The sequence below is a fragment of the Trifolium pratense genome, linkage group LG5 (genome assembly GCF_020283565.1).
Source record: "Trifolium pratense cultivar HEN17-A07 linkage group LG5, ARS_RC_1.1, whole genome shotgun sequence".
NCBI lineage: Eukaryota > Viridiplantae > Streptophyta > Magnoliopsida > Fabales > Fabaceae > Trifolium > Trifolium pratense.
The window spans coordinates 27914513-27930941 of NC_060063.1; the positions used below are offsets into that span (position 1 = coordinate 27914513).

At 33.5% G+C, this 16429-nt stretch overlaps 2 protein-coding genes across 2 annotated transcripts; both read left to right on the forward strand.

The window, feature by feature from the left end:
• The first annotated feature begins 1143 nt into the window (after positions 1-1143).
• On the forward strand, positions 1144-10824 carry LOC123886383. Its single transcript, XM_045935704.1, has 3 exons — positions 1144-1215; positions 9878-10594; positions 10801-10824. The coding sequence occupies exons 1-3, from the start codon at positions 1144-1146 to the stop codon at positions 10822-10824; spliced, it is 813 nt and encodes a 270-aa protein (XP_045791660.1).
• Positions 10825-10959: 135 nt separating this feature from the next.
• Positions 10960-15531, forward strand: LOC123883601 (exportin-2). Its single transcript, XM_045932456.1, has 2 exons — positions 10960-14082; positions 15155-15531. The coding sequence occupies exon 1, from the start codon at positions 11164-11166 to the stop codon at positions 14080-14082; it is 2919 nt and encodes a 972-aa protein (XP_045788412.1). The 5' UTR covers positions 10960-11163; the 3' UTR covers positions 15155-15531.
• Positions 15532-16429: the final 898 nt, after the last annotated feature.

A 16429-nucleotide genomic window follows, 5' to 3' on the forward strand; every position in this document is an offset into this window, starting at 1 on the left:
AAAAAACTAAAGTTTTGGGACGAAGGAGTATTCACAACAGCCTCCAAAGTAGCAAAACGGAAACATCAACTTATGTATGACATGAGTGTGACTATTGACTCGTATAACCATTTGAAGTGAGGAAATAAAGAAAATTGCTAAACGGTACTATCGGGCATTAGTTGTTTTTTTTTACTAAAAATCTCTCGGGCATTGGTTAAGCATAATAACATGGAAGTTTTTTTTTTTATATTACTAATATGGAAGTTATATCTTTAAACTTGTGCATTTAATACATTAAAAACATAAAAAGTTATTTTTCTAACATTAATTTTATCTTTAATTTCTTTTTTTTAGTATGACATTTCCAAATTTCAATATTTATTCATTCAATTTTAATTATTAACTATTTTTCTTTTTTGAGAAAGATTAACTTTTTTTTTTACACATATTAACTATTTTTCTTAATCAAATGGCAAGGTGAATTTCAATTATGGATGAATATAGCCTTGGTTAGGTATTTATTGTGTTTTGTCAAAAAGCACGTAGTTATTCCGATCGTTAGTTGGTTCAGTGATGATTGACGCTGAACTTGGTAGGAAGAACCGCGGTTCGATCCCCGCAACTGCGATCGGGAGGGGGCTGAAACCACTTAATGCCAAAACTGACCCCGAATCAGATTTAACTGCTGGTGAAAAAGAAAAAAAAAACACGTAGTTATCGTACGTGGTTCAATTCACAAGTACAATATGATGTGTTGTAGAAGTAAAATTAAGGAATGTTTTCTTTGGATTTAATTGGTCGTGGTTAATTCGAAAGCACAGTAATTAGCGTTTGGTTAACAACAGTACATAATTAATGGTCCATTTTTTTTTAAGCAAACAAACTTAAGTACTCATTTCATTATTAATAATAGTTTCAATACATTGAGGAATTGAGAAATACATATATAAAACAAAATGTGACTAGACCAAGAAATGAGCATTCTCGCAAAGGTGTGAGCCGCTATAATCGTTTGTCGCTTGATGAACTTGATCTCAAAGTTCAAATTACAAAGTAGTAATAACTTAATTAATCGACGTGATAATATAACTCAATTCCGATTTACCATTGTGTTTGGCATGAATAGCATCCACCACTAGCTTGGAATCACTTTCAAAAACGATGTTGAGCCATCCTCTAGAATTTGCTTTACGTAGTGCTTCTAAGATAGTCATTGCTTCTCCTTCCAATGTTGTGAGTTTATGTGTGCAAAGATTTGTTCATGCTGCTATAAATGTCCCTTTCGGACACACAACTTCCAACATGTAGAAACTGAGGCTTCAAAGAAACTTGTGTCAACATTGCATTTCCACCATCCAACACACGAGGATATTCCCATTGTTGCTGTTCCGGAACAGCAGAAGAGTCACGAACCTGCTGCTGCAACTGGTTTACACCACGCCATTCGCGAGCAGATGTGTATCCCGAACTGCAGTACCTATTGGTGTGTCTTTGAGTCCATTCCACACCTAATTATTTCGATTATACATGTTTAGATATTGTAAAATTTGTGGTTTGAACATTCATCCTGTTAAAAGTAAAGAATTTCTCTTATAATCCGGAACGGTTATAGCTCCTGAGGGCATCTGCCTTCAGTAAGTTTTGAATAAAAAATTAGTGTTAATAGCATATATCCATATAATCATATGTCATTCAGACCACTCAAAAAAACACAGCTCAACACGAAACAATACTTATTTTTTTTAGACCCTTAATACTTTCTTTTTTTTAACGTTTAGACCCTTAATACTTATTTTCCACAATCAATCGGTTTTTAGGTTTGATTGATTCTTCGCACAAATATTTCACACAAGATTGTTTTTTATTTCCATTAAAAAAAACATTTTTTTAGATATCTCACATAAGAAATATCTAATCTATATAAGAAAGTTGATTGTTTTAGAAAACTCTCAAATACCCTTACTTAAAAATCTGACATGTGTCCAAGTCCAAACCAAGGATATTTGATATCCAAAATTTACTTAACTGAACTAAAATGACGGTCAACTAAGCCAATATGTTAGCCAACCAAGCCGTTTTGCTTTATTGTGAGAGTAAAAGTAACTATTTTAAAAGCCACGTGTTGAATCCAAATAGGCATGGCAATGGGGCGGGACGGGGACGGGTTTTGCCCTCCCCAAACTCAAACCCATAAAGTTCGGGGATTTCCCAAACTCATCCCAAATTCGAGCAGGGATAAAAAGGATAACTCCAAACTCATACCCAACGCAGTTCGGGTATCCCCAACGGGTTTCGAACATCCCCGTTACGCTTCTTTCCACATGAATTTAGATTGTATTTTAGCTTTTTTTATTTTTTTAAAAAAAGTTAAATGTCCAAAATTATTTTCTCTCAACAATATTTTTTTAAATAAAGAAAAAAATGGAGAAAATAGTTTGTTTAATACTCAAATAAAAAATATATGAATGTAATTTAAGAGATTGTTTAACCGTTTCTAATTTAAAAGATGTGTAATCTAATTTTTAGTATAAATGGGTCGGGTTCGGGGATGAGCTCGAGGTGGGTATCAATGTACTCATTACCCGTCCCAACCCCATCTTTTAAAATCGGGGAAAACCTAAACCCAAACCCAGTCAACTCGGGTTTTTCCCGTCAAAGTGGGTATGGTTTGGGCGGATACCCACGGGTATGGGTTTTATTGCCATGCCTAAATCCAAACCAAATCAGTTTGAATGAAACTAAGTCATCTAAGCCACAAACACATGTGACATCTTTTCACTTCTCCCAATGTCTCATCAAATTTCAAATTCAAAATTTTTCCCCCTCATCACTTATTCAAAATTTTATATATCCCACTCATTTTCACATCATTCACTTCTCTCATCTTTATGTCACTTTTTTATAATGGGCTACACATTCAACCAAATAATGAGATTTCACTTATTTTTTACAAAATCAACTTTGTTAATTAATAGGTAATAGGTAATAATATATTTTAGTATTTTTAAAAAATATATCATAGACTAAATATATACTACTATTAAAAAAATTAAATAAGGGACAAAATAATGCTACTGATTTATACACTAGATAAATTTTAACTAATATATATAAATTTTAACTATCGTATACGGATTTCGTCAAAAAAAAAATTATCGTATATGAGATAAATTATCACTGATCAAAAGTTCAAAATAATTATCACATGTGACACAAGTTATAACTAATAAAAATTTCGAAAAAAAAAACTATTTTATACTGGATAAGTTCTAACTTTATAAATTTCAAATTAACTATGATATATATATATATGGGACAAATTCTAATTGATAAATTTTTTAAAATAATTATCAAATGTGAGAAAGTTCTAACCACTTACAATTAAAAAAAAAAAAAAAACTATCTTATACGGGATAAGTTCTAACTTATATAAATTTCAAATAACTATCATATACAAGACAATTTATAACTGATAAAAATTTCAAAATAATTATCAAACGTGAGACAAGTTCTAAATTATAAAAATTTCAAAAAAAACAAAACTTTTATACGGGATAAGTTCCAACTTATATAAATTTCAAATTAATTATCATATACGGGACAAATCTAACTTATAAAGATTTCAAAATAATTATTATATGTGAGACAAGTTCTAAATTATAAAAATTTCAAAAAACTTATTTATACGGGATAAACTCTAACTTATATAAATTCCAAATTAATTCTTTGTACAGGATAAATTTTAACTGATAAAAATTGAGAAATATTTATTAAATGTGAGACAAGTTATAAACTATAATTTATTTTAAAAAAACTACTTTATACGGGATAATTTCAAACTTATATAAATTTAAAATTAATTATCATATACAAGACAAATTCTAACTTATAAAAATTTCAAAAAACTTATTTTATGCGGGATAAGTTCTAACTTTGTTTTCCAATGTTCTTTGGGTTAACAAGAATTATGTAACTATTTTAAGTGGGATCTCACTTCCTTTTCTTCTTTATTTTATGCTATTCTTGATCCAATAGAATAATGTTAGTGTTGGGATCTCAAATCTTCTTTTTGATGACATTTCTGAGGCTTGCATGCCTAGGAACATTCGTATAACCATATAGTTTTCTTTTTCTTTTTGGGCTTCGGCCCTCTTTCTCTAAAAAAAAAAAAAAAAGAAGAAAAGGAAGTGGGGTGAGTGATTCTAAGTAAGAGCAAATGCATAAGCATGTGTTACTAGTACCGTAACTTTATGCTGTTAATAGTTTTCAGGAAAAATTGTTAAAAAAGAACAATCTTGATAAATTATTATATGTTCTTAATTTAGATTTACTATTTTATCCCCCAAGGACAATTTTATGTACGATGAGACTTTTTTTTTTCTTACGAAATGTACGATGAGACTTGCTTGGCACATAAGGTGCAATTTTTAATTTTTTGCCTTGTTATCTCCATTATTTATTTTCTGAATTGGGCTCAACTTAATGTTGTCCTCATCTCATTAACACGATGATCTAAGATCACACGTTTTCACCCAACGGTTATAAGTACTTTTCACTTCTTTAACGACCGACATCAGAATGATTGATGTTTAATGCCAATTATATTTGGTAGTGACTGATAACTCCGTTATTACACACACTAAAAGTGACATATTCAAGGGAGTTTAGAGGACTTTTTGATGAGATTTTAAGCTTAGAATAAGTGAAATTCATGGTTTTGAAGAGTTGGTTTATGTGGAAGGAATAAGGAAAAGCTGTCAAAAAGTATTGCGAAAAGTCTAAAATGCTGTCGAAAGTGTTGCTGAAAGCCTAAAAAGTTGTCGAAAGTGTTGCTGAAGGCCTAAAAAGTTGTCAAAAACTGTTGCTGAGAGGGCTGCGCCCAGGCGCAATTCTGCATCATTTTTCACATTTTCTCGTTGTTTGTCGCGCCTAGGCGCAATGCTGACCGTGTTGACCCATTTTTGCACTATTTAAAGAGGAAAACACCCATTGGAAAGGGGTTACGCATTTTTGGATCAAAATTGAAGATTTAAGCTCAATTGGAGTGGATTCAAGCAAGGAACAAAGGGTGGAAACACTCCAAAACCTCTTGTCATGAAGATTTCATCTCTTTTTCTCCATGTAATTTCTACCTTTAATATGAGTTTCTAGATTCTTAGATTGGATCTTTAGGTGAATTTCATTGTATTTGTTTGAACCATGTGAACTTGATTCTCTATGATTGGATTATGATCTAGATTTAATCTTTTATTCTTTGCACTTAATGCTTCATACAATTTGACGAAATTGTGTGATGAACTCAATAGTTGATTTGTCATGAAAATGGAAATTAGCTATAGACCTAAGAATGATTGAACAATTGATAATCACTTTAGAGATGTAGGTTTATTGATTGTGATTTAGGAATTAATGCTTGTGAAAACCTCACTTAAACACAAATTCACCCAAGAGATTGGGGAGTTGTGATTAAGTGAGAGGATTATTATCCAAGAGATTGAGAATAATCATTTTATTGATTCAATCTTGAAACTAGTTGAGTAATTCATGAGTATATAATATGATTCACCAAATAAAATTACTATGAGATGAACCGAAAAGATCCAATCGCTCGCCAACCGTTCGATAAAAGTCCAATATTCGTTTTCAACAAATTCTTATGAACAAATCTCCCCAATTATTCTTTTATTTTCTTTTATGCATTGGTTTAATTGTTTTGGTTCAAAGTTAAACAACAATTCTCGTGGACACGATATCTTAATTACTACTTGACGATAATTGTATACTTGCAATTTATCCATCAGTGACTAAGTCCCTTTCATGCAAAGGGCACATGTAATATTCTCTACTTTCAAAACCTCTAACTTCATACAAACAGTTATTTGAGCGTCTGAGTATCATACAAGTACCCCCTTCAACACTTCACAACCACTGTTTAGACATTGTGTTTCACTGGTCAAAACCCTTCTGATAATGTAAGATTAATTTTTTATTTATGATTTGTTTTCTTCTTTGTTTTGAAAGAAGAAATATAACATAATACCAACGGAAGAAGAAGAAGAATAGAAACAGAACAATATATGCAAATGAATGTAGTGGGTCCATATAGTCCTCATTTTTGCGTTACAATTAGATTTATGCATCCAAACGATGAAATAAATGTAGTATGGATTATATACATTAATTATTAAATGAACCTAAAAAATAAAATTTGTTTATATACGAAACCTGGGAGAATATATGACAGAAACAAGAATAAAAAAACTGAGCAAAGTGGTTTCGATATTGTACACTAGAGATAAAAACATAAATGTTTAGCATATTTATAAAAAAAAAGTGAACGAATCGAGGAAGCCTACTCTAAAAAATCTACATACTACAATTTGATTTTAGCATACTCTAAAAAAGATTGATATAAGTAAAGTTTGAGAGAGTTTGAAACATTTTGAAATATTCATAAAATAGGGATCTTATCTATTTGAAAACGATTTAAAAATTCATAATGTATCATATGTTGAGTATGTCTAAAAAAGTACTCGGATGTGATTTATTTCAAAAATTAAAAAATGTGTTTATGTGTATAGATGAAAATGAACATATATGTGCTGACGAAAATGGATTTAAGGCAGTAATAACTAACAGCCGTCCGATAAAAAATAAACAATTGAAATTAAAACTATGAAAGATAGTTAAATAAAATGAGATTAATCAGAATCGTTTGGCATATTCATAAAAAAAAAAAAAAATGAACGAATCGGCGAAGCCTACTCTAAAAAACCTACATACTACAATTTGATTTTAGCATACTCTAAAAAAGATTGATATAAGGAAAGTTTGAGAGTTTGAAACCTTTTAAAATATTCATAAAATAGGGATCTCATCTATTTGAAAACGATTTAAAAAGTCATAATGTATCATGTATTGAGTATGTCTAAAAAAGTACTCTGATGTGATTTATTTCAAAAATCAAAAACATGTGTTTATATGTATAGATGAAAATGAACATATGTGCTAACAAAAATGGATTTAAGGCTGTAATAGCTAACGGTTGTCCGATAAAAATGAACGGTTGAGATTAAAACTATAAAAAATAGTTAAATAAAATGAAATCAATCAAAACCGTTTGATTATATTTCTACCGCCGAAATTGTCTACTACATGAAACTGTGTGAAAGCAGGCAGACAACCTCAGACCATGTGCTGATTGGCTAAAAATCTTTAAATTTTTAGAGTTTGTTGGTTTGTTTTGGAGACTCATTTAGTGAACTTCATAATCTCATTTTTTATGATATCTCCAGGGTGCAGGTTACATGTAAGTGTATTTAGTTTCTTAGTTTTTTTTTTTCCTTTTACTTTCTCTTTGAGCCTCTAAGCCTTCTATCGTAACAAAAAAATGATTGGTGTAAAAAAAACAGTGAAATTTTTTATTTTTTGCTTTTCGACTCATGAAATGAAATGTATCTTTTTTATTTTCATTTAAAAGGATGGTTCAACATGAATAGCTCACTAGTAGTGCACCAATCTGTAAATTTGTAATCCATCTATTGTCAGAGGCCAGAGGTGTCTATTACTAAGAGAAAATTGAATATCATTGAAAAAGAAAATTTATTGCAGGTATTTAACTCCAAGTTATTAGTCTATTATTAAAAAATTATCTTACCTTTACTTTTAAGTCCAATTACAACTCAAAAGACCTCTAATATAGTGTCTTTTTATTGCATTGATTAACTATGTAAAATTGTTTCTAGCCTATGGTAGAATATCACTTGTTTTAGATTGAGTGATAACCTTGTATAAACACTTGAAACTTGAGAGGTAATTGTTTCTAGCAGAATTTACTAAGAAATCTCAGTCTCACCCTTAATTGTCTATTGTTTGCTCTGCTTGACGCAACCTCCCACCTCGCCTAGACGAATTTCCATGAAATATATATCTTTGCTACTGATATTCTTCTACCCGGCAAAGGCTTTTTTGCTCGACAAGCGAGATGTGCCTAGATTCGACCGTTCCAACTATCCAGCTCACCTCATCTATAGCATATGCCTCCTGCCTGCGCCCGTGCTAGGCAGTCTTTATAGGCGAAGTTTGACGAGCCAAAATCTCTCTAACACCTTATGAAAGCGGCTTGAAGCATTTTGAAGATAGAGTGACAAGTTCAACTACTCATTTCTTCACATTTTGACTATGTATGAAATGAATTTAGACAAACTTCACTATTAGAAGAAAAGAGATAGATATATAGTATAATTGGATCTAGGATTGTTGTTTATGTTAGATGATTACCGTAAGAATTAATATTGAATTGTTAACAATTGATTAGCAACAAAAAAAAAATAGCATTTGTTCATGCACTAGATAATAATAGCTCACCTAAGACGTTAAGGTCATTGTTAGATAAAAGGGATTATCAGCTAAAGAGTTGAACTTAATCTATTTGTCTAATTTATCATCCTCATAGAAATATAAATTATTATTACCAAGAAATGAATTACATCAAGTAGTGAAAAGCTGAGATTCAAAGAAATTATTATTACCATTTTTGTACCCAAAAAAAAAGTCTCAACCATTTCTTAAAGAATAATGCTAGCAACACACTCTTTAACAAACACACTCAAACACACTCTCTTTTATTGGTTGAAATTCACATGGGTCCCATAAAAAAATATGGACCCATATAACTTTTATGGGACCCATATAAATTTTAACCAATAAAAGAGTTTAGTTACTTACGATTTTACAAAACTATTTCATGGTTCAATTTCTTTTTTTACCTAGACTTCAATCTATTAGACAAATTGGATCCTCACCTTCCCAAATTATCTACATCTCTCTCCTTTTTCTATATTTCTCTCTTAATTTCACTCTTTCTCTCTCTTGATTTGTTTATTATTTTTTATTGATGAGAGAGAGATTGAAATTAAGGGAAACGGATTTCCTGCTGTAACAGCCAAGGACCGTTCGATCTAAATCAGTGGCTCAGATTGAATAGAGATAAATTGATCACAGTCGTCCGATCAGAAATCAGGGGATGTAATTTAAAACAACGGGAAATTGTGTTAATATCTACAACATCTAATTTGGTTCCGAAATTAAGAGAGGTAGGTAGAAATGAGGAAGATGTAGAAAATTTGAAAAGTAGAGAATTCAAGTCCTCTATTAGATCATTCACCAACAAGTTCAAGAGGGTTAGACCCCGAGTATTTGAAAGCTCTATTCAAATGTTAAAAGTTGACATTTTATAATAAAAAAATGTAATTTTTATTTAAAAAAAATTATCCTTAATTTGAATTGCAAATAACATAAAAGATAATCATTTTTGTAACTAATATAAAACAAATTCATATTATAATCAATAACCACAAAACATCTTCTACTAGATGATTAACATAAATCATTCTTCTAACATTTTTTAAAACAGATTTATCAATTAATATTCATTTTTTATTCCCGGTTTATTAATACTACCACCTATAATTTTTTTGATGCCCTTATTTTTATGAGGCCTTATGTCATGTCCCATGTGACACATGCATAAGGGCCGGTCTAGAGTTCATGCACGAAAAAATAACCATGATATTGTTTAAAAAACTATTATCAATCAAATTTTGTTTCATAAATTTTTCATTTGTTAATGTTCACTTTTTTACATACTCCTTTTTTTTTTGGAAAGCTAAATTATTTAATTTTTTCAATTAACAAAGTGATAAATATTACTGAAATTCACACATAACCACATAAAATGTAGGGCAACAACCAAACACACTAACCACATACTTATAAGATCTAATATTCACACCATTTGTATCAATTCATTGTTTATATTATTTACCTTACATTTTACAAAAGAAACCTACATAACAATTACTACTACTGGTTTAATTGTCCTTTGTCCGTCCAGGTATGGCAAGCTTCTGGTTTATGGTCTGAAATTGATGCGGCTGTTGGTAACACCAACACCACAAGTGATGCTATTTTTCAGTTGTTGCAACAGTTAGATGAACAAAGAGCTGCCTGTTTTGTTGTAACGATTTGGAGTATATGGAAACACCGAAATCTGAAACTGTGGCAGCAGGTTATAGAAAATAGTGCACAAATAATAGATCGCGCAACAAAGTTGTTAGAAGACTGGACTGCTGCAAACACAATTCGCCGAGCGACAAACATGCGAACTGTTGGGGCTGACAACATCAGTTCTTCGGAATCGCAGAACAGTCGCGTAATTTCTACTGTCATGAGGTGGGAAAGGCCGCTTGTGGGAAGGTACAAATGCAATATTGATGCGTCATTCTCGTCAGCACGTAACCGCGTAGGTATTAGCATGTGTATAAGAGATTGCGAAGAATGTTTTGTCCTTGCCAAAACTATGTGGATCTCACATTTGTGCAACGTGGATGTAGCGGGAGCTTTAGGACTCTTTTATGCTATTAATTGGGTGCATGACTTACAATGGGAAAGAGTTGATTTTGCTCTCGATTCAAAGAAAGTGGTAGATTATTTTCACAAAGGAGGAAATGATATTAGTGAGTTTGGTGATGTTATGATGGAATGTAAGAATATGTTTAGTTTGTTTTTTGAAAACTCTCGTGTTGAGTTTAATAGGAGACAAGCCAATGAGGTAGCTCATGTTCTTGCAAGGATAGTCACATCTATAGCTAGTCCCAATATTTTTATTGATGTACCAACATATACTTCCTTCGACCTTATTTATAAGCAAAAATTACTTTTTAGATTCATTGAAAAATCAATGTATCTAGTCTATATTTAAGCTAGATACATCAATTGTTCAATGAATCTAAAAAGTAATTTTTGCTTATAAATAAGGTCGGAGGAGTATTACTCAGTTGATTTTGAAGGAAATGATATAAGTATATCTTTTGATAAAAAAAAAATTACTACTTCTAAATTAATTTTTAAAACAAAACTTAATTTAATCAATTTAGTAATAATATTACAGTATTTGGTAAAAAAAAAGGTAAGAATAGAATTAAAAATGTTTCAAAAGCCCATATTATCTCTCCTCTTAACTCTTTCCCTCTCCAAACCCTCACTCACTCACTCTCATTTTCTCTTCTATTTTCTGATCCGTTATATATTCTTTTCAAACCCAAAAACTTGGAAACACAAAACCCTAACTCGCTCAACTCACTCAACTCACTCAACTCACTCAACTCACTCACAACCGCCATGGAATGGAACCCTCAAACTCGCCAATTCCTCTCCGATTGTTTCCTCCACACACTCTCTCCGGCACCGGAGCCTCGTCGTCGCGCCGAATCTTCCCTATCAGAAGCATCTAACCTTCCTAACTTCGGCCTCGCTGTCCTCCGCCTTGTCGCCGAACCACCAAATTCAATCGATGAACAGATCCGTCAATCTGCCGCCGTCAACTTCAAAAACCACCTCCGTCTCCGATGGTCCTCCGAAGATAATCCAATCCTTGAACCTGAAAAGCAACAGATCAAAACCCTAATCGTTCCTCTCATGCTTTCCGCACCTTCCAAAATCCAATCTCAGCTTAGCGAAGCCCTAGCGATTATCGGTAACCACGATTTCCCCAAATCATGGCCGACGCTTCTCCCGGAACTCGTTTCCAGTCTCCAGGAAGCTTCTCAGAGTTCAGATTATGTCAAAGTTAACGGTATTCTCGGTACTGCTAATTCAATTTTCAGGAAATTTCGTTTTCAGTATAAAACAAATGATTTATTGCTTGATTTGAAGTATTGTCTTGATAATTTCACTGCTCCTTTGCTTGAAATTTTTCTTAAGACTGCATCGTTGATTGATTCGGCGGCTGCAACTGTGCCGCCGCCACCTGCGGCTAACCTGCAGCCACTTTTCGAGTCGCAGAAATTGTGCTGTAGGATATTTTATTCATTGAATTTTCAAGAGCTTCCTGAGTTTTTTGAGGATCATATGAAGGAATGGATGAGTGAGTTTCGTAAGTATCTTACTACTAGTTATCCTTCTCTTGAAGGGAGTGGACCTGATGGTCTTGCTCTTGTCGATGAACTTAGGTCTGCTGTTTGTGAGAATATTAATCTTTATATGGAAAAGAATGAGGAGGAGTTTCAGGGTTATTTGAATGATTTTGCACTTGCTGTGTGGACTTTGTTGGTGAATGTGTCACAGTCGACTAGTCGTGATCAACTTGCTATCACGGCTATCAAGTTTTTGACCACGGTTAGTACTAGTGTTCACCATGCTTTGTTTGCTGCTGATGGGGTTATACCGCAGATTTGCCAGGGTATTGTGATTCCGAATGTGAGGTTGAGGGATGACGATGAGGAGCTGTTTGAGATGAATCATATTGAGTATATTAGGAGGGATATGGAAGGTAGTGATCTTGATACACGGAGGAGAATTGCTTGTGAGCTGCTTAAGGGAATTGCCACACATTATGGAGATGCTGTTAGAAACATTGCTTCTGCGCAAATACAGAGTTTGTTAAGTTCCTTTGCTTCAAATCCGACGGCGAATTGGAAGGACAAGGATTGTGCTATATACTTGGTAGTCTCTCTTTCAACCAAGAAGGCTGGAACCAGTTATGTCTCCACAGATCTTGTTGATGTTCAAAGCTTTTTTCAATCTGTAATTGTCCCTGAATTGCAAAGTTCAGATGTGAATGGGTATCCAATGCTTAAGGCAGGCGCACTCAAATTCTTCACTATGTTCCGGTCTCAAATATCGAAACATGTAGCATTGCAGTTTTTACCAGATTTGGTTCGTTTCCTTACTGCGGAGTCAAATGTTGTTCATTCATATGCTGCAAGCTGTATTGAGAAACTCTTATCGGTAAAGGATGAGGGAGGTAGGCTACGTTATAGTTCGGCAGATATTGCTCCAATTTTTGCAATGCTGATGAACAATCTATTCAATGCCTTTAAGCTCCCAGAGTCTGAAGAGAATCAGTATGTAATGAAATGTATTATGAGGGTTCTTGGTGTTGCAGATGTACAACTTGATGTTGCTCGAATCTGCATTGAGGGGTTGGGGTCTCTTCTTTCCGAAGTTTGCAAAAATCCAAAAAACCCTGTCTTCAATCATTATCTCTTTGAGTCGGTAGCCATTCTTGTGAAGAGGGCTTCTGAGAGGGACCCATCTCTTGTGTCTGTCTTTGAAACAAGCCTTTTTCCTAGGCTTGAAATAATATTGTCCAATGATGTAACTGAATTTTTCCCATACACATTTCAGTTGCTTGCTCTGCTTGTTGAGTTAAACCGACCACCCATCCCACCAATCTACATGCAGATCTTTGAGATTCTTTTGTCACCTGATTCTTGGAAAAGAACCTCAAATGTTCCTGCCCTTGTGCGTCTACTGCAGGCCTTCCTTCAAAAGGCACCGAATGAGATCAGCCAAGGGGATAGGCTGACCAAAGTACTTGGCATATTTGACACACTAATACAATCTTCAAGCAGTTCTGAACAAGGATTTTATGTGCTTAACACCGTCATTGAAAGTCTTCCGTATGAAGTTATTACACCTTATATTTCTCACATTTGGGCTGCTATTTTTAGAGAGCTCCAGAAAAGGCGGACAGTAAAGCTCCTCAAGTCTCTTTTGATATTCATTTCACTCTTTCTGGTTAAACATGGTTGGTCAAATGTAATTGATACTATGAATGCCGTCCAGCCTAATATATTTAGTGTGATTTTGACCCAGTTCTGGATTCCTAATCTTAAGCTGATCACTGGAGATATAGAGCTCAAATTGACTACAGTTGCTTCAACCAGACTTATTTGTGAGTCTCCGGTCCTTTTGGATCCTGCAGCTTCTGTGTCCTGGGGTAAAATGGTGGACAGTATTGTGACACTCCTTTCCAGGAAAGAACAAGATAGAGTTGAGGACGAAGGTGACATGCCTGATATTGCAGAAAATGTGGGTTACACTGCCACCTTTGTCCGACTTTACAATGCTGGAAGGAACGAAGAAGATCCACTTCCAGATATAAAAGATCCCCGGAAATATTTTGTTGCTTCACTGTCCCAACTTTGTGCACATTCCCCTGGGAGGTTCCCAAATGTCATCACTGAAAATGTTGAGACTGCGAATCAGGAAGCATTGCTTCAACTTTGCAACACTTACAACGTCGCATTAGTTTGAGTAAGTTGTTACCTGAGTTATTTTCTTCAGTTTTGATTGTGCTTAATGGTTTTCTGTCCCATGTCTTTTCCTCAATCTACCTTTGTTATATTTTGAGATACATAATATTGTTCAATTTTTTCAAATTGTTTCTTTCCAGCTGTTATACTTGTTATTACTCTGTATTATATATTCATCTCAGTTCTTTTGGACTAAATACCAGTCTAGCTTTATATATTGTTGACCCTTTTGTCTGTGTGGTATTTTAGGCTCTATGTTATGTGTTAATATATACTTGTTTTTATTGGTAGCAACTAGCAAGGGAAGACGGTTCCTACAAAATTTTATTCCCTTTTTTGTCTCTCTATATCTATGTGTTTGTTATGCTGCATTTTGAGGAACTAAAATACTATGCAAGAAGCCAACAACGAATATATTATAGTGTAGGGTACATGTAACACTTAATTCCGAAAGCCATGGTTTACGAAACAAAACATTCACTTTACTTGGTATGTTTCTATGGTGTCTCTTGGCTGAATGGAATACTCATTTCCATGTTGGTAGAATGAATTATAGATTTATCATTAAACCCAAGGAAATTTTTCTTATTGATGCTTGAATGAAATATTGTAATATGGATCATATCATATCACTGTAATCATGTATTCTCAACTCAATTCATTATTGCCCATCAATATCATTGACTTCCCATAATGTGAATTTGTTTTGTTTGCTTAAATTATACAAACTAGCCCTGAGTGTAGTATCTAAATCTGTTTTCTGTGCTCTTCTTATTCTTTTACGTTAAATTAATGCTGAATCAATCTTTATTTCACTTGCTGCAAAATTGTTTCTCTGCTTCCAATCAGTAGTTTGTCTAATGAGATTAAGGCTTTTTTTTTTGTTGATGAGAAATTGTTTGGTTTAAGAGAAACTGAAAAGAAAGTGTTTTTTCTCTCCCCTTGTTTGGTGGGTAGAAAGTTAGAAGAGAGTTATGTTACTTTTAAAAGATATATTTGCTTCTGAAGGTTATGAATGAAAAATACAGAACCTTCTCTCTTCTCTCTAATAAGGCATTCATTTTACTTCTCAGGGCTTGTGCTGGAATCTGATCAGGCATTATGGTCTGGATCTTCCGCCAATTATACTTCTGCATTGCAACAAAGGGATTTCAACAATTATTATCATCATCATCCAATTTTTGCTGGTGCCATGATTTTATGCGGTGATGAACTTTTGAACTTTTAGATTTCATGTTATTCCATTTTGAATTTTGTAGGCATGTGTTTGAAGTGCCATCTGGTCTTGTGGGATTTTAGTGTAAATTTTTTTCATGCTCCCCTTTCCCCAATTCCCCTCAGTTTCACTTGTTTAGCATGCATGCCTGTGAGCAAATGGTAGTGAATATTTTCAGTCAATCTTGTGTAAACTTGCATATTTAAGTAAATCACTAAAGGGTTGTTGTCAATAGTGATTCCCGTGTTTAATTTTAATTTGGATGAAAACTATTATTAAGGTTAAAATGCTATTGCACTTATAAAAATAGGACAAAATTTAGGTACATTTCTTTAGATGTTTTTAATATTTTTTTCGCTTAAAGTATTCATAACTATCTAATTTTCTCAAAACTACAAAAGTATATTTTAAGTGAAGAACATTATGAAAATCACAAAGGAATATTGCTGCTTGGGTGCCCTGCTTATGCAGGTGTTTGTATCAGTTTTCATCCTCCTTTTCATTGGTTGTTGTTTAAAAATCACTTGAAATCTTTGGAATAGTAACCAACTCCAAATCTGAACCCACACTCAAAACCAATGGCGCCAATTTTTTTTGCATAGAGAAACATGTTTTGCAGACAAATAGTGTAACCAAAGGAACCTTGGAATTTGATAGACCTGCGATTTGTGAAGGTTCACAAGGGGGAGGGTTTTAACAAAAAGGTTAGGGCAAAGAGGTAAAAAAAGTTGAAATATGACTTTTGAGGAGAAACTGGTCAAACAAAGAGATAAAGCTGTAGGGTCACTACCGCCACCGTTAAAGGTGTGAACCAGAGACAGAGAGACCCATGAACAAACAATAGAACATCCATTGTCAAAGAAGAAGAGGGGGAGTAAGGTGAACTCTTCTTGAAGGAGAAAAATAACCTATCTGTGACAAACAAGTACTAGAACAAATTATTAACTGAGTTGCATATTCACCCTACTATATGTTCCCTCCTCAGTGCTAAGCTGAGGTTATTCTTGAAGATGAGAAAGGGCCTAGGGCCTAGGGCCTAGGGGCCAAACGGGGCCTAGGGCCTGAGGTTATTCTAATCATAGCGAGACTCTCTTATTCGTTCTCCTAAACTTTTATTTTATAAGAAAAGTAT

What these genes read in the sequence shown, in the direction of transcription:
- LOC123886383 (XM_045935704.1), top strand. Translation starts at nt 1,144, where the DNA reads ATGTTGAGCCATCCTCTAGAATTTGCTTTACGTAGTGCTTCTAAGATA. An exon ending in TTGCTTCTCCTTCCAATGTT is followed by an intron (nt 1,216 to 9,877) that starts GTGAGTTTATGT and finishes TTGTCCGTCCAG; the next exon opens with GTATGGCAAGCTTCTGGTTT. An exon ending in ATAGGAGACAAGCCAATGAG is followed by an intron (nt 10,595 to 10,800) that starts GTAGCTCATGTT and finishes CTTATAAATAAG; the next exon opens with GTCGGAGGAGTATTACTCAG.
- LOC123883601 (XM_045932456.1), top strand. Translation starts at nt 11,164, where the DNA reads ATGGAATGGAACCCTCAAACTCGCCAATTCCTCTCCGATTGTTTCCTC.